Source organism: Triticum dicoccoides, chromosome 1A (assembly GCF_002162155.2).
Source record: "Triticum dicoccoides isolate Atlit2015 ecotype Zavitan chromosome 1A, WEW_v2.0, whole genome shotgun sequence".
Classification (NCBI taxonomy): Eukaryota; Viridiplantae; Streptophyta; class Magnoliopsida; order Poales; family Poaceae; genus Triticum; species Triticum dicoccoides.
Window position 1 is genome coordinate 559,626,773 of NC_041380.1, and position 18,541 is coordinate 559,645,313.

General features: G+C 50.1%; 1 protein-coding gene across 1 annotated transcript in view; it reads right to left on the reverse strand.

The window, feature by feature from the left end:
* Positions 1-7,634, reverse strand: part of LOC119289796 (serine/threonine-protein kinase STN7, chloroplastic-like) — a 9,564-nt gene extending 1,930 nt beyond the window's left edge. Inside the window, exons 1-8 of the mRNA XM_037569015.1 lie at positions 7,239-7,634; positions 7,040-7,129; positions 6,563-6,682; positions 6,362-6,463; positions 5,628-5,796; positions 5,456-5,549; positions 5,259-5,352; positions 5,095-5,151 (exon numbers count right to left, since the gene is read on the reverse strand). Coding sequence (XP_037424912.1) covers positions 5,095-5,151; positions 5,259-5,352; positions 5,456-5,549; positions 5,628-5,796; positions 6,362-6,463; positions 6,563-6,682; positions 7,040-7,129; positions 7,239-7,619 — 1,107 coding nt within the window. The 5' untranslated portion in view covers positions 7,620-7,634. The remainder of the gene's footprint in view (positions 1-5,094; positions 5,152-5,258; positions 5,353-5,455; positions 5,550-5,627; positions 5,797-6,361; positions 6,464-6,562; positions 6,683-7,039; positions 7,130-7,238) is intronic.
* Positions 7,635-18,541: the final 10,907 nt, after the last annotated feature.

Sequence of the window (18,541 nt, forward strand, 5' to 3'; positions counted from 1 at the left end):
CGCCATCCCTCCCGCCGCGCCACTTCACCACGCGCCGCCGCCCTCCCCTCTCGGCCATGGCCTCCCCCGGTTCCACCGGTACCACCCGCAGCCGCCACACCAACCCCTTCGACGGCCCCGATCCCGTCGTCATCCGTGATCTCAATATCCTCGCTCGGGTTCCCGTCGTCCTCGACCAACTCACCTCCACCTACTATGCCTGGAAGACGTACTTCTCCCTTGTGTTCCGTGAGTACAATCTCTGGGATCACATCGATGGCTCCGTGGACTCCCGCTTCATGGAGGACGATGAGGAGTGGACGTCCATCGACGTCACTCTTATTCGTTGGTTCTACACCACCATCTCGAAGGACCTCTTCCACACGGTGGTCTCCACCGATGATGACGCTCACGCCGTTTGGACCAAGCTCAACGGCCTCTTCACCGACAACGCGCTCCAACGCAAGGTTTTCTTGCACGGCGAGTTTTTTGGGTGCCAGCAGCTTGACTCGTCGGTCGACGACTATTGCATGCGCCTCAAGAAGCTTGTCGATGAGCTCCGTGACCTCGGCGAGAAGGTCTCCGATGAGCTCCTCCTCAGCACTCTCATCGCCGGCCTGAACGACGACTTCGGGAACGCCGCCTCCAACATCCCTCTCATCACCAACCCGACCTTCCCCAAGATCGTCGCGTACCTGAAGCTGGAGGAGAAGAGGATGCGGATGCCGCGCGCCCGGGCCACCCATACGGCTCTCACCGCCGGAACCCGCGGCGGTGCGCCGCCCACCGCTCCGGCTCCCCCGCCGCGGCCCGCCCAGGGGCCCCTCCACGTGCAGCCGCCGCCCGGGTTCCCATATCCCGCGCCGCCGCAGGCCCCTTCACCGCCCCCCGCCGAGTAGCAGCAGCGCCGGGGCGGGCGTCGCGGCCGAGGTGGCCGCAAGCATAGGCAGCAGCCGCCAGCTGCCCATGGCGGGGCGCCGCGCCAGTCGCAGCACCCGCTCCCGCCGGCGCCCTGGCAGGCCGGCCAGAACCCCTGGACGGGGGTTGTTCACGCATACTCCATGCCCATACCGCGCGCCCCCGTCCCCGGTGTTTTTGGCGCCCGCCTGACCCCTCATCAGGCTCTGTACGCGGCCCCTCAGGCGTATCCGCCGGTGCCGCTCTACGGCCCCTCAGCGGCCTATGGGCTACCTCCGGCCGGTGGGCTCGTGGCGCCGCCGCCACAGCCTCTGCTGTCGGCCCCGGCCCTCCCGCCGGCACCATGGGACCCCGCGCTGCTAGCGGCCCTCCACACTGCCCCCACGCCACAGCAGTACACCGGCGGTGGCGACTGGTACATGGACACCGGAGCCACGACTCACATGGCTGCCAACCCCGATAACCTTCTTACCGCTCACCCTGTTCACACTGTTGCTCGCATTACCGTGGGCGACGGTTCTTCCATGCCCATCACTCATGTCGGCCATGCTGCTTTTCCTTCTAACTCTGTTCCATTACATCTTTCTAACGTACTCGTTTCACCTGACATCATTAAAAATCTTGTTTCTGTTCGTTCTCTTACACGTGAAAATCCTGTCACCGTTGAATTTGACATGTTTGGCTTTTCTGTTAAGGATGCCCGTACCCGGATGGTGCTCCACCGATGTGACAGCCCCGACGATCTCTACCCGGTCCACTCCTCCACATCCTCCATCGCTGCACCCATGGCGCTTTCCGCTGGAGTGGACCTTTGGCATGCTCGTCTTGGTCATCCCAACCCTGCCACCATTCGTCATATTCTTCGCAGTTTTTCATTCACGTGTAATAAGATCGACGATCACACTTGTCATGCTTGTCGTCTCGGCAAACATACTCGTTTACCCTTTAGCACTTCCTCGCATGTTGCTTCATACCCATTTGAGTTAATTCATAGTGATGTTTGGACCTCTCCTGTTGCAAGTAACACGGGCTATCTCTATTATCTTGTTATCCTTGATGATTTTTCGCACTATGTGTGGACCTTCCCGTTGCGGCGAAAGTCAGATTCTGTTGCCACTCTCACCGCATTCTACTCCTATGTCTCCACGCAGTTTGGTCGCCCCATTCATGCGTTGCAAACAGACAACGGGAAGGAGTTCAATAATCTTGCAATCCGCAACCTTCTCGCCACATGGCACGATTTTTCGTCTCACTTGCATGTACACTTCGCAACAAAATGGCCGCGCTGAGCGCGTGCTTCGCACTCTTAATGACTGCGTTCGCACCCTCCTCTTTCACGCCAACGTGCCACCACGTTTCTGGCCTGACGCGCTCGCCACCGCATCACTACTCCTCAACATCCGTCCCTGTCGCACTCGCGGGAATTTTGCTCCTCATCATCTTTTGTTCGGCACGCCACCTTCCTACACCGAGCTTCGCATTTTTGGTTGCTTGTGCTACCCTAGCATCGCTTCCACTACTTCTCATAAGCTCGCACCACGGTCCGGTCCGTGGCCTATATATTTCTTGGCTATCCCCCCAACACCAAAGGCTACCGCTGCTATGATCCTATCTCACATCAGGTCATCACTTCCCGACACGTTTACTTTGATGAGATGGTTTTTCCGTTTCAGCAGGTACCTTCGGATGTTGCGGCCCTGCCCGCTCCTGGTGACGGCCGCTCGGGCGCCTCTCTCGGGCCGCCCGTGGCTTTGAGGGTGCCCCCGTGCCCCGGGTCGAGTTCCTCCCCGGCCGGCTTCCTTAGGGGTTGCACCCCTCTCGGCGCCTGCGACGCCCCTTGCGCCACCATCGGCGCGGGCCTCCTCGGCGTCCCCCACGCCCTCGCCAGCGGCCTCGCCCGCGGCGGCCTTCCCCGCGCCCTCGCCGGCGGCCTCGCCCGCGGCGGCCTCACCCGCGGTCTCACCCGCGGCCTCAGTGGCGGCGGGCTCTTCTTCGTCCTCGCTTGTCGCCCCGGACTCGCTGCCCCGCCCGATGACTCGCTCTCGGGCCGGTACCTTCCGCCCGAGTACGTGGTACACCAGCGATGAGTATCTTCTCACCGCTTTCGTCTCCAAGCCGTCCCCTCTCCCATGGTCAGCTCGAGACGCCCTTCGGGACCCTCATTGGCACGCTGTGATGCAGGAAGAGTTTGATGCGCTCCAACGGAACCGCACCTGGAAGCTTGTCCCTCGGCCACCTCGCGCCAACATCATCACGGGCAAGTGGGTCTTTCGGCATAAGACTCGTCCCGACGGGACTCTCGAGCGCTACAAAGCTTGCTGGGTGGTTCGAGGCTTTCGGCAACGTGCGGGCGTGGACTTCACCGACACTTTTGCTCCGGTTGTTAAACCGGGCACGATCCGCACCGTGCTTCAGCTGGCCGTCTCCCGAGCTTGGCCCGTGCATCAGTTGGACGTCTCCAACGCCTTCGTGCACGGCCACCTCGCCGAGCAGGTGTTCTGTGAGCAGCCCACCGGCTTCATCGACGCCACACATCCGGATCATGTGTGCTTGCTCTCCCGTTCTCTTTTACGGGTTGAAGCAGGCGCCTCGGGCCTGGTACCAGCGCATCACTGCCTTCCTGCAGACGCTCGGATTTACATCGACCCGCTCCGACGCGTCCCTCTTCGTGTACCATCACGGGGTTGACACGGCCTACTTGTTGCTCTACGTCGACGACATCATCCTGATGGCTTCCACTGTCGCGCTTCTCCAGCGGCTTACTGCTCGTCTTCATGATGAGTTTGCCCTGAAGGACTTGGGGCCCCTCCACTACTTCCTCGGCATTGAGGTGGTTCGACGGCCAGATGGGTTCTTTCTGCACCAGCAACGTTACGCCCATGAGCATCTCGATTGTGCCGGCATGCTTAACTGCAAGCCTGCTCCCACGCCTGTTGACACCAAGGCCAAGGTTTCAACTCTGGAGGGCTCTCTCGCATCCGACGCGGCCTTCTATCGCTCCATTGTGGGTGCCTTGCAGTACCTCACTCTGACGCGCCCCAACTTGCAGTATGCCGTTCAGCAGGTCTGTCTTCACATGCATGCTCCGCGTGACTCTCACTGGACCTTGGTGAAGCGTATCCTCCGTTACATACGCGGCACTACGTCCATGGGAGTTACACTGACGGCCTCCGCCTCTACCGACCTCGTCGCCTACTCTGATGCGGACTGGGCTGGCTGCCCGGACACACGGCGCTCCACTTCGGGGTACTGTGTCTACCTTGGGCCGTCTCTGATCTCTTGGTCTTCCAAGCGACAACCCACAGTCTCTTGCTCGAGTGCCGAGGCAGAGTATCGGGCAGTGGCTAACGCCGTTGCCGAATGCTCTTAGATTCGTCAGCTGCTCCAGGAGTTGCTTTGTGATGTTCACAAGGCCACACTCGTCTACTGCGACAACGTCTCCGCCGTGTGCCTCTCCGCCAACCCGGTCCATCATCGACGAACGAAGCACATTGAGCTCAACATACACTTTGTTCGTGAGTAGGTGGCCCTTGGGCGCATCCGGGTCCTCCATGTCCCGACGGCGCAACAGTTTGCCGATGTTATGACAAAAGGACTGCCTACTTCTGTTTTCGAGGAGTTCAGGTCCAGTCTTTGCGTCTCCGGCGATGCTTCGACTGCGGGGGGTGTTGAATATATGGTTTGTGCATGTATATTGTATAGTCCGGCCCACCTCCTAGTCATTGTATAGTTGAGGTTGTGACCCACCTTGTACTCCATAGATACGTGCGCTATGCACCGATCAATACATTGAGTTGCATTGCCAAAATATTCGTTTCCAACAAGGGAGATTAGTATTATGCCATTCAATCCAACGGATAAGAAGCTTCATGTAAGGACAGTTAGAGAACTTCTAGTGCAATAAGAGTTTGGAGTTCCATAGCAGTGTGCTCTAACTTAGGACCCGGGGAACGAACAGGGTTTCACAGGACACAATTCAGTTCTTGCAATAATAAGGGGGAAAAGATCCTACATTAAAATGCAGGAATTAAAAGACGAGTCTATTCCTACATAGATTGGAAAAAATTCCCCTTCATAGCTCGGATACTACTTTTAGATGTATAATGCTACCCCTACCTTCCTCTGGGTTTACTAAAACAAAAGAATCAGCATATACTACCTAGCAAACACATAAATACAGTTACTGTGATGACATACCATCTGCAGGTATATGAGGCCCAAGCTGTATATGTCAAATCTGTCAGGAAGGTTCAGCTGTCAAGAAAATTGCTGCATCAGCTCAAGCAATTATCTTGATGAGAACTGAAACCGAGGGAGAGAAAAAAACAGTTTTGTCACGAATTCGAACTTTTAAAGGATACCTGCCACAGGACTGGAGATAAAGCAGTTGCAACTGGAGCAGAGGGAGCAGATGGTGTTTGCGTGCTCATGATATATTGCTCCGGAGCAGCATACCTGCAAATCATGGGAAAAGATTCAAGCAAATCCCTAGTAAACAGTTCTATGGGAATCCCATTTTCAGCAATACAGTCTCTAATAATGAAGGTAGCTTAGTTACCTTGGATCCAAAAGGAACTCCTTAGGAATATAGTTGATGCCCACTCGTAAATCAGCTGCTGCTCCAAGATCAATAATTTTGAAGGTACGAGATTCTTCCAGTGGAGAAAAGGTGAAAAGGTCAGTAGAGAAGATTTTAGCATGGAATTACAAGCAAATATGTTGGTCATTACCTTCTGAAAATATCACATTTTGGGGTTTTATGTCCCTGTGAACAATCCCTGTCGAATGAAGTCCATCTAGCGCAAACAAGAGTTGTCCCATCACCGTTTGGACAATCTTATTCTCTCTCGCTATTCCCTTTGGTAAATCTTGAACATTTCCGAGAATCTTAGTCTCAACCTGATCAGCCACAAACATATATTAACTGACAAAAAATGCACCAAGGCACACAGTGTTTGTTTGTTTGTTATGGAACTGTCGAGTTAACAATTCATTACATGAGTATCTTTCCCCTTACAAATATATGACAAGAAGAAATGGTTGCACACAATGAGAAGATCACGTTCATGAAAGGAACCTATCCGACTGTTCTCACTAACAGCAGTTGTCAGTTCCGACATTATATCTAGCGAAGTATTTCATCATAAACTAGAGGCCTAGAGCTAATCACCCCTATAAGCTCAAAAGCTCCACCATAGGTCAGTAAGATAGCACAATTCCAGACAAATATAACTGCCCATTTTACCACCCAGGTGAAGGGTGACCAAAACTGGTTAGTTAATTGCAAGGTTCTAGTGCAGCCCAACAAGTTAGCCCAGCTGATAAATATAACTGTTGTCTCACTCTGCAGTTTATTCCAACAACTGAATAGGATGCTACAGCTAAGAATTGGTTAACTGAACCCAATGCAAGCAAGCAACTTGACTGATTAAAAATACATATGCTTCAAGTCTGATGCACTTACATTGTACGGGAACTCCTTGCTTTGCATGAGAGCAGAAAGCGTGTCCTCACCTTCGTAGCGCCAAATAAGCCAGTATTCCTCACCCTTACCTTTGGTTTTGCTCTAGGAAATAATACACATTGTGAGTTTAGGAACCAACCAAACACTAGCAGAGTAGCAGATGAAAAACAAGCTTTAGCACTGAATCGAGAGCATATATACCTCACGGAAGCCGTAAAGAAAATCCGCGCAGCTGCTCGCGCATGCCCTCCTGACACGCTCATTCATCCAAATCTCAACTGCGCCATACTCTGTTGCCTTCTTCACGACCACATCACCTTGCTTGAAGATAGCCAAAACAAGTGGTGTGCATTAGTTATTAGTATGCCTGGTTGGTTTGGAGTCCACTTAACTGACACATGACCTGAATAAGTTGTACTACCCTTTACTGCTCTATCGAAGCTTGATTTCAAAATTTTGACAGGGTTCTAGACATTTTAGCCATCCAACCAAAACCCTCATTCATGACAACTACGCAACGGATTACCAAATCAGCAGATTAATACTGAATGAGCTTGTCGACATGTGCACACAGACACATTTCCACTTCATTCATGAGCAGCTTCATTTGGCCCAAATTCTATCAAAATTGAAGCGAAACATGATGCACATGCAGTTATCCAAAACAGTGGTGTTCACCTTCTCCGCGGCTTTGGGGTCGGCCAGCGACGCCTTGTACACGACCCCGAATGCGCCCTCCCCAAGCTTCTTCCCCGGCACGAAGTCGTCCTGCCCAACCAACCACACGACCAACACCATCAGCAAGAGCCCGAAGAAGCACAGGGGTCGACCGAATCTCGTGGGGATTCTGTATGTATTCAGCTCAGGCGGGCAGCACCTTGCGGAAGGTGGGGCGGAAGAGGCGCTCGGCGAAGGCGAGGACGAACATGTCGAAGAAGCCCGGGGCGACGCCGGGGGTGGCCCAGAGGTAGGAGGCGGCGGCGAACGCGAGCGCGACCCCGGGGGCCGTGATGGTGAGGCCGTCGTTGTGGGGCAGCGTGCTGCGGTAGATGACGTCGCCGCAGGCCATCACGGTGCAGGGCAGGCCCACCCCCACCGCCTCCACCAGCTGCCGCCCCACCTCGGCCCCGAGCTCCGCCGACGCCACCACCGGCCGGAACGACGCCGCCGCGGCGGGGGCCGCCCGGCGGCGCCGGCGGAGGCGGGTGTCGTGGCCGGGGAGGAAGGAGGTCGAGAGGCCGAGGCTGGTGCTGGCCATTGCTGTTTTTTTCCTTGTATTTTTCTTTTTCCGTGGTTCGAAAATGCGGTCACGCTACTTATTCGTGCGCCGTTTTGTTTTTCGAATTATCGTCGCGATAGAAATTCGAACGTGTGGGAGCGGATGTGTGGGCCACGTGGCTCAGGGCCCACCTGTCAATGCCGACGATGCAGCTCATCCCAGTGCCTGGATGGCGGGCTCCCACCGCGCGCGAATTCGTTTCTTCAGAAAATATGAGCTAAATTTCGAATTGAGCTGGTGACTTCATCATGCATTTTTGTGTTTATATTACACGTAAATTATAAATTATAATCATAAGTACAATGAGCAATTGCTCTGTCCAGAAATCTGGGGTTAACTGAGGCTGAGATTTCATTATACGGTGAAATGCAGAGAGAAATGGAGGTGATATAATTGTGGCTGTGGAGAGACGGAGAAGGGGAGAAGCATCAGCTTAGCTAGTGGCTAGAATTAGCCGTCGGGTGTTGATAAACTTGGTACGGCGGACTACTGCTGGTCGAGTTCGCGCCGTGACAAAAATATCTGGGATGTAAATTTTACACGCCACTGCTGCTTGCTACTCTTTTTTTTTTTTTGAAACTTCGGCACTTTATTTACGGTAAAAAGCATCAGTATACAAAGATTCTCTCATCAGGTCCGGGGCAGAATAGAAAACACCACAGTTTGCAGCTTGTTCACAGAACCTAGCTAGTATGTGCGCCAAAGAATTCAGAGACCGTTTTTTTTTTATTTTTTTTTGCAATTCAAATTCAGAGACCGTTTAACATGGCAAACAGACACTGAAGAGAAAGGCTCCAGCAGGTACTTACGTCTGCCACAGTGCCACCACCGCGCACACAGCCGATCTGTCGAATTTCCGCGAGTTGACCCGTTGCACCAGAGAGAGGCAGTCAGAAACGAAAATCACAGAGGCAAAGCCTTCATCACGGGCAAGGGAAACAGCACGTCTAAGTTCAGGCATTGCAGTCCCATGTATGATGAGCTGGCTGCATGCCACCTGCAGACAAGTGCCATTGTGGTCTCGAATTACAACACCAACGCCAGTGCCCCCCTTGTGTGAATTACTGTAGAAAAGACTGCAGCATCAACATTGACCATCGATCAGAGGAAGATGTCGTCTCACGACTGTGCCGGGTAACAGCCTAACAGGCTTGAAGAAATACTGCAGAATTAGATCCACACAGGCCCGGACCTTCAGAGCGGCACGGGTCTGCTCCCACAGGAGGTCCATCCCCCACAACATCAGAAACTCATATAACTCTGCTCATAACATGAGAAAGCCATACATGTATTTGATTCTTTTTCTCTCGTTCCTTGCTAACCGAGTTAGTAGCCTGACCATTTTCTTACCATGAAATTAAACTTTATATCAGAGAGATCATGAGCACTTTAAACCCCCTGCCTAGTTACCATCGTGGCAGAAGGGCATACCTCAGGACAACGGGATCTCACCGTCTAGGTGAATTATGATGATACTGTGTTTGGTCTAAGCTCACGTTTAGGGCATACCTCTTGTCTCTTGAGCAGAGTTGTAGCAATCATAGAGCGATGGTTGCGTCTAAGTTTTGAGTCGCTGTACATTATTGTGAATGCTGAGGATTTAGATAACTTAACAAATGTGTTACTGACATAGTGAGTAACACAACAGATTGTTGTGCATTTTCTTAACATCTTGTAATTCTTTTTTCATTATTAGATTGATCCCTTTGTTAACCCGATGGCAATCTTCTTGTTACAAAGATGTCTGACGGAAAAGATTGCAGACTGCAAATGAAGATTAAAAGTGCTATGGCTTGAAAGAGAAGCACTGCTCGTGGGATGACTGAGATAAACAGGTCTAATCTATTTCTTGTAATTTATAAAACTTGGTAAATGCATATTTACCAAATGCATAAAGCTTTTAGCATGAATCAAACGGATAGCACAACATTAGCCATTACTGGCTCAAATTTAATCCAACAGATATGATCACCTACACAATTAAAAGCGCCATATAATTGCGACAACAATGATAAATTGACAACAGGGGACATAGTGCTCTCACGGTCTCACCTGATTCCAGAAACAAGTGGACAGAAGATTGGAAAGCATCCTGGCAAAGAAAACATCCCTTCATCGCCCACCACTCACAGTGATTCCTTGTTGGATGAGGAGAGAAGGCTACACCGTGTATCACTGTGTACCTCTGTAATTCCTGCAGATCAGCGGCACAACACACTGTATTGTCAAGAGTAAAGTTCTTGATGCACTCTGGCAGATAAACAAACAGGTGTGTCATGGCCTCATAGGTCTCACCAAGTCTACAAGGACAGTGAAGAGGCCGCTCAGGTTACACGACGTCTGGGCGTCCAGTTTCCTGGATCATCTCGTCGAAAAGAAAATTCTCTCGCTCGTGTCCAGTGAGCCACCATCGGAAGCCGGGAGCATTACGTCGAACACCTTGCGGCCATGGCGTCCACACGAGAGCCCGCAGATGCCCCGACCCGCACACACGCTGACTGCCGACGAGCGGGAAGGGTGAGGCGGCAGACGCTCTCCGCTTACTACAGCGGCGCCCCGTCGTCCTCCCTCCTCCGGTGCTCCCGGCGTCTCCTCCGGCCGCGCCGATGTACACTCCAGAAATCTGGAACGGGCCCGGGCTGACGCGTCCGTTCTTTTCTGTACCGGGCCTTCAGTTTGGCCCGTTTCGACGTAACTGGAGAAGGGACTGTATGTTGGCTATACAGTATTAGTACCATACTGCTTACGGAAGGGGATCCACACTGATTTATAAGCTGGTTTCAGGACGAGGTGTCACCACTTGACATGAGTGGTGATCTATCTCCAAAACAATGAACAATAGATAATTGTGAATGTCACATGCATGACTCTCTCAAGGGTGATTTCCTTTAGCTGAGCATGCGGGCACACACACACTGACATGGTGTGTGTGCATAACTTTTTTCTATTTCATCTATTTAACCTTTTATTTATTATTATTTAAAAATGCTCAATATATTTGACCTTTTATTTCATTAAATATCCATTTAACCTTTTATTTAATAATTTTATTAAAAATGAAAATACATTTGACCTTTTATTTCATTGAATATCAATTTGACAAATTGACTTTTTATTTTTACAATACTCGATGCACTTGACTTTTTATTTTTCATTCATCAATATATCTAAAAAAGGGTTGTACACATGCCGACTAGCGTAAACGGCGAGGCGTTAGATGCACCCTGCCTACTACAGCGCCGCCCCACCACCCTCCTGCCTCCGGTTCTCCCAGCCACTCAAGAAATCTATTTTTTTTGGATTACTCCAGAAATCTAGTGCGGACCGGGGCTGACGGTCTGGCGCGTCCGTTCTTTTCTCTGTATATCCGGCCTTTGGTTCGGCGGCCCATACCGAGGTAACACAAGAAGGAACCAAAGTCAGCAATACAGTAATCATCGCCTCTGACGCTAAGCAGGTTGTTGCAGATATAAATAAGTTTTTCAGAGAAGGCAATGGAGCAATCATTAGTGAAATCATAGCTCGTTCTAGTTTATTCCAGTGTAGCTTTACTTTTGAAAGTCGCAAAGTGAACTTAGAAGCTCATAAGCTAGCCAAGCAATCTCTTTCGTTAGGGCTGGGGCTCCATGGTTGGTTTGGCCATCCTCACGACCCGACATGTACCCCACAACCTATGGTCTTTGATGAATAAAGCTTGGATAATTCTCAAAAGAAAAGTAATAGTATATTACCACACCGCTTACAAAACGGGCCCAGACCGATTTATAAGTTGGTTTCAAGACGAGGTAATCACCATTTGGCGTGAATGGTAAGTTATATAAAAAACAATGAACAATAAATAATTATGATTTCACCATGGCATGATTCTTTCAAGGGTGATTTCCTTGAGCACGAGCATATGTCATGTTTACCAACACATCGACATGATGTGCACAACTTTTTCTATTCCACTTATTTGGCCTTTTATGTTTAGAATTACTCAATATATTGACCTATTGTTTTGTTATAAACCTATTTGACTTTTCATTTTCACAATACTTAACTGTTGGAAATATGCCCTAGAGGCAATAATAAAATAATTATTATATTTCCTTGTTCATGATAATTGTCTATTATTCATGTTATAATTGTGTTATCCGGAAATCGTAATACATGTGTGAATACATAGACCACAATGTGTCCCTAGTGAGCCTCTAGTTGACTAGCTCGTTGATCAACAGATAGTCATGGTTTCCTGGCTATGGACATGGGGATGTCATTGATAACGGGATCACATCATTAGGAGAATGATCTGATGGACAAGACTCAATCCTAAACATAGCACAAGATCGTATAGTTCGTTTGCTAGAGTTTTTCCAATGTCAAGTATCTTTTCTTTAGACCATGAGATCGTGTAACTCCCGGATACCGTAGGAGTGCTCTGGGTGTACCAAACGTCACAACGTAACTGGGTGACTATAAAAGTATACTACGGGTATCTTTGAAAGTGTCTGTTGGGTTGACACGGATCAAGACTGGGATTTGTCACTCCGTATGACGGAGAGGTATCTCTGGGCCCACTCGGTAATGCATCATCATAATGAGCTCAAAGTGACCAAGTGTCTGGTCACGGGATCATGCATTACGGTACGAGTAAAGTGACTTGCCGGTAACGAGATTGAACGAGGTATTGGGATACCGACGATCGAATCTCGGGCAAGTAACGTACCGATTGACAAAGGGAATTGTATACGGGGTTGCTTGAATCCTCGACATCGTGGTTCATCCGATGAGATCATCGAGGAGCATGTGGGAGCCAACATGGGTATCCAGATCCCGCTGTTGGTTATTGACCGGAGAGCCGTCTCGGTCATGTCTACATGTCTCCCGAACCCGTAGGGTCTACACACTTAAGGTTCGGTGACGCTAGGGTTGTAGAGATATGAATATGCAGTAACCCGAAAGTTGTTCGGAGTCCCGAATGAGATCCCGGACGTCACGAGGAGTTCCGGAATGGTCCAGAGATGAAGAATTATATATAGGATGTGCAGTTTCGGCCATCGGGAGAGTTTCGGGGGTCACGGATATTGTACCGGGACCACCGGAAGGGTTCCGGGGGTCCACCGGGTGGGGCCACCCATCCCGGAGTGCCCCATGGGCCAAAGTGGGGAGGGGAACCAGCCCATAGTGGGCTGGTGCGCCCCCCTTGGCCCACCCCATGCGCCTAGGGTTGGGAACCCTAGGGTGGGGGGCGCCCCACCTGGCTTGGGGGGCACTCCACCCCTTGGCCGCCGCCCCTCCTAGGAGATCCCATCTCCTAGGGCTGGCGCACCCCCTAGGGGGCCTATATAAAGGGGGGGGGGGGAGGGAGGGGGCAGCCGCACCCTTGGGTCTTGGCGCCTCCCTCTCCCCTGCAACACCTCTCCCTCTCGTAGTAGAACGGCGAAGCCCTGCTGCGGTGACCCCTGCATCCACCACCACGCCGTCGTGCTGCTGGATCTTCATCAACCTCTCCTCCCCCTTGCTGGATCAAGAAGGAGGAGACGTCACGCTGACCATACGTGTGTTGAACGCGGAGGTGCCGTCCGTTCGGCGCTAGGATCTCCGGTGATTTGGATCACGTCGAGTACAACTTCCTCATCCCCGTTCTTTGAACACTTCCGCGCGTGATCTACAAAGGTATGTAGATGCAATCCGATCACTCGTTGCTAGATGAACTCTTAGATGGATCTTGGTGAAACCGTAGGAAAATTTTTGTTTTCTGCAACCTTCCCCAACATCAACACATTTGACTTCTTATTTCAATAAAATTATGGACGATCAAGAGTGATAATGTTCATGCTTTGGGGCGTATAGCTTTTCTTTATTCCATTTATTTGAACTTTTATTTTTAGAATACTTAATACACTTGACCTTTTATTTAGTTATAAAACCAAATTGACTTTTCATTTTACAATACTCAATACATTTGACTTCTTGTTTCAATAAAATTAAGGAGAATCAAGAGCGATATTTTACATGCTTTGGGTGCATAGTTTTTTATTCTATTTATTTGACCTTTTATTCCGTTAGTGATCAATGTGACTTTTCATTTTACCATACTTGATACATTTGACTTCTTATTTCAATAAAATCACGGAAAATCAAGAGCAATAATGTTCATGCTTTGGGGTGCGACCCCTGTCTACACCTGTAGACCTATTGTATGTGCATGCCCATGTGATGAGACCGAGCTGTTCTGCAATAGAATACTTGAAGATACATCAACTTCAATGTAGGTTTTTGGTGATGTTTTTGAGATATCAGAAAGGATACGGATATATATATTAGGTTATTATAGGGATCTTACAAATTATGGGGAATCTAGAGCGCCAATGTTTGTGCTTTGGGGCATGAACCATGTTTGCAATGTCAGATCTATTGTATGCACGCTCCTGTGACAAGAACAAATTGTTTAGGAATAGAATATTCGATAGATAAATCAACTTCAATGCCAGTTTCTGGATATGTTTTTGAAATGTCAGAAAGAACATGAATATAATGTGGGTCGTATATGGGATCTTAAAAAATTACAAGAAATCTAGAGCGCTGATGTTCGTGCTTTGGGGCACCGTCCATTCTACACCGCCGGATCTAATATATATGTTCATGCTCGTGCGATGAGGGCAAATAGTTGGATGGAAAAACTTTGATTTGATCACGCATGCTTGACGTTTTGCCCCCATGCATTTTATCATCGACATTTACACACGAAAATGTTGAATTCACACATCTCTTATATATTTTGTGCAAATACTAAAAGTAATAATTCTTGATGACTTTTATGATGATTGATGAGTATGCCTTGGAATAACCTTTGTCGTGTTTTTTTAATTAATACTCATAAAAAATAAAGTGTGTGTACTAATGAATTTGTATACATGAGGATGTTTTGACACAACCTTTATACATGAATATTAAATTACTGAATATACTAAAAAAAGAATGTTTTTGCATCCGAAAACAAAACAAGTGCTCCCAAGCACCCTTTAAACTCGCTTGTGTGATGTACGTACTTTCTTATCACTTTTTTTCTAACTAGTTAATTGCCCGTGAGTTGCAATGAAGGCATAAAATGTTCTAAGGGGCTAAGGGCAATGCTGAAAGGTCTTCACAACCTGGATGCACACAAGATTTATAGACAAAACATGGAAAGTTAGTATACCCTTAAGTTTGCAAGGTTATATAGCATTGACCAAACACAGCCTCTGAAAATAAGAGATCATAATATGGGTGCGGATAATTCCATCTGACTGGGGAGTTTAGGTGCACAATAGAATGACATGTTTCTGGAGGGGTGTTTTGGCTCCTGGGAGCATATGCTCCCGGATTAACAGTAAATTTAAAAAGAAACAAAAAAACTGATTTTTCTATAGATGTTCGTGTTAGCGTCGCAAGCATGCTTGAAAAAGTTCATGCGAAACGGAGCAGCAGTGTTTTGTCAGTGAAGAAACAAAATTGGGATGACATTTGGTCTTCAATTTGTTTTTTTTTTTGCACAGGCTAAAATGCTTAACCTTTTTGCCTCAAAATTTGCAGGTAGCATTTGGATGTGACTACGTAGAATTTTTGTCTTGATTTTTTTGACATTTGAAAAATTACTTTTGGGCCCGGGAGCATGTGCTCCTGGGAGCCAAATTGAATTCCGGATATGTTTCATTCGATCATGTTCCCTGATAGATTGCATATCTTCTATGCTTCTTATTTCAAACTTTTCCTCCTTAGATAATTGTTGTTTAAATCCATGTTCCATGGTTACCATCTAATGATCTTTCAATTGTGCAGCTAGACACTCTTCAAAGATATAAAATAGATAACCAGAACATTGTGATTTGAGAGGCTTTTGCGTAGTTGATCTCATTTAGCAAACATTACATGTCTTTTTGAAAAAAAAATAGCAAACATTACATGTAACTAAGTACAAAGTAGATATGACGGCTGTGAGCCTACTGGATGTATAAAGGAATAAAAAGTTGGGCTGGAGATATGACAGGCTGTGAGCCTGTGATACATCCAGTAGGAATAAGGACGCCCGTTTGAACCATTGCTTGAAGCACCTATATGAATACAAAGTTAGCTACTTAGATGTTCTGTGAAATTTCAGAGGGTCTACAAACATTTTGTATCTATACAGTTGAAGCATCACGAAGAACTTGCTTAGTCTCTTTCATAAACTCCATGAATACTTGAAGCTGCTGCGGCCCTTCAAAGATACTTGGACTTACTAATGCAGATAAGAAGGAAGAAGATTAGATTAACTAGTACATGATGACTTCACAGGAAACAAAACATTTTTCTAGAACCTTATCATCACCCCAAAGTCGTAGAAGTACAACGGCATACCAACCCGATTTTCATTACCGATAACTGAAACATAGCAATGTCCTGAGTTCTGACCACCCATGATATTACGAGTTCAACAAGCTGAAAACATAGCAGGTACAGACGAGTCACACCAAAAAACCTAAGAAAGTAGCGATAACGGACACCAATGCTTATTTATTTAGGGAAACATAACAGAGTTTAGACCAGCATCATTGCCGAGCACACGTCTCAGGTGCCACCAGTACTGGAAGCCTCCCATGCTTCTGGGAACTGAAAACTGCAAATGGGAAAAGGTGACAGTAAAGAGTAAGTTTTTTTTTTGAAACGAGGCAAAAGATTTGCCATTTTCATTGATTAAGAAGAAGAGAATTGCCAGGTTAATTGATGGAAAACCGGGCTAAAACCGATACAACTCAACCCACATGACATGGGCATCACCGGCCAACCTGGCCACCGACATGGGACACAAAGCTGCAAAGAAGAAAGGCATTCGCCGAGGAGTCACAAGCGTCATCATCATCACCGGTTGCCTCGAACGAGCGACTCCGACTTCACCATAGAGCTCCAACCTCAAAGCCAACCTGCAAACAACTGTATAGAAGCCACGACGGCACATGCCACCGGATGGCCACACGCGCAAGCAACTGACAGCTCCGATTTTGACGACGAGCCTCACCAGGGAAATATGCAAGACTTGCGCCGACCGTGCCCACAGAAGAGCACCTCAGACACGCCGGGAAGAACCGACTACCGAAGTCCACGCCGCGACCCGAGCTCCTCTCAACGACATCATCGTTGCCAAACAGAAACCAGCGCCCCGCCTCAGCACACCACGCGGCGAAGATGCCGCAAACCACCAGTCTCCCAGTCGTAGCCGGCTCCGAGACGATGCCCCCAAGGAGGAGAAAGACGCGAAGACGCCTTCATCGTCCGACCCAGCGGATCTGAGGTTTCCCTCCGGAGTCAAAGCCGTGGGGAGGAGGAGCACACCTCCACGACAACGCTTCCAAGAAAGATCACGGCACCCGCGGGCGCCGCCGTCGTCGGCTCCGAAGAAGACTGGAGCAAAGATTTCTCCTGAAGATGCGCCGACCACCTACCACCACCGACCGCCGCCCACCAGCCACCACCTGCTGAGGCCGACCTCATTCAGGCCACGGGATCCCACGATCCACCGCAACATGACACGCACCACCCCCTGGCCGAAGCCGCCATCCACCACCGCAGCACCACCGTGGCCACCACCACCGCAGCAACCCACGCCGCATCGCGAAGCGCAGCACCCAGATCGATGCACCACGCACCAGATCCAATCGGAGCTGCACAGGCGAAGCAGCAGAGCAGACGAGCAGGATCCCCCTCCGCAACACACCTCGCACTCCAGAGAAGCACACCCGCCACGCACAACCGGTCACCGCGCCCGACGCACACCTGCAGCCACCGCGCCCCGCTGGTCTCCGCGCCCCACGCGTACAGCCGGATCCGAGGAGCCGCCGCGCGAGCGCGCGCCGTCCACGCCCTGGCCACATCAGGAGCTCGGACCGAGGCCGCCGCCCCGGCGCCCCACACCGTCCGCACCAACTGCCGCCCGCAGGATCCCAGATCGGATCGGGACCGCACAAGGCCGACGACCGTGACCGCGCGCACCACGACGGCGCGCCCACCGCCGCGACCAGACGCCGCGCCACATGCCGGAGACCGCCTCCGCCGCGAGCAGCAACACCGCCATGAGGCCAAGCGCCGGACAGCCGCGACCCGCACGCGAGTGCCCCTCCTCCCGAGCGAGCAGTAGCTAGAGAGCGCCCCGCCGCCGCCGGCTCCGCGCAGGCTTTGCCTGCCGGAGGCCACCGGCGATGGCGAGGGGGAGAGGAGGCTGGCATTGGGGAGGCCGCGGGAGGGGCGGTGGTCGCCGCCCGTGCCGCCCCGGGGAGAGAGCGACGCGGGGGCCAGGAGGGTCGCGGACCACCCTACCGGGCTTTTTGAACTATCTGCGGTCCAAGAACGAAGATCGTCAATGGAGTAGAGTAAGTTTGGCTTCAAGATGTCCTCAACTGATACAGATAGGAGAATAGCATGGCTAGCAGTTCGATGCAGAGGAATGCAGCTTGACCAAAGTTCTTGTGTTTGAAAACAAAGTTGCCTTGACCAATTTTCTCTGCTAACATACAGTCATGAGAGCAATTTACATGGCCATCAGAAGCCACCATCTCGTCCAGTTTTCCTGATCATCGGAAGTCGGAAGCATTATGGCGAACACCTTGCGACCATGGTGTCCAGTGTCCACGGCTACAGCGGTGCCCCGTCGTCCTCCCTCCTCCCGTGCTCCCGGCCACTCCTCCGGCCGCCGATGTACTCAAGAAATCTAGTGCGGGCCCAGGTTGACGGTTTGGTGCGTCCGTTCTTTTCCTTGTACCGGGCCATCAGTTTGGCCCATGTCAAGGTAAGGAGCCGGTTATATCGTATTTGAAATTTTGAATTGTACCACACCGCTTACGGAAGGGGATCCAAACCGATTTATAATCTGGTTCCGGGACAAGGTCTTCACCACTTGATAAGAG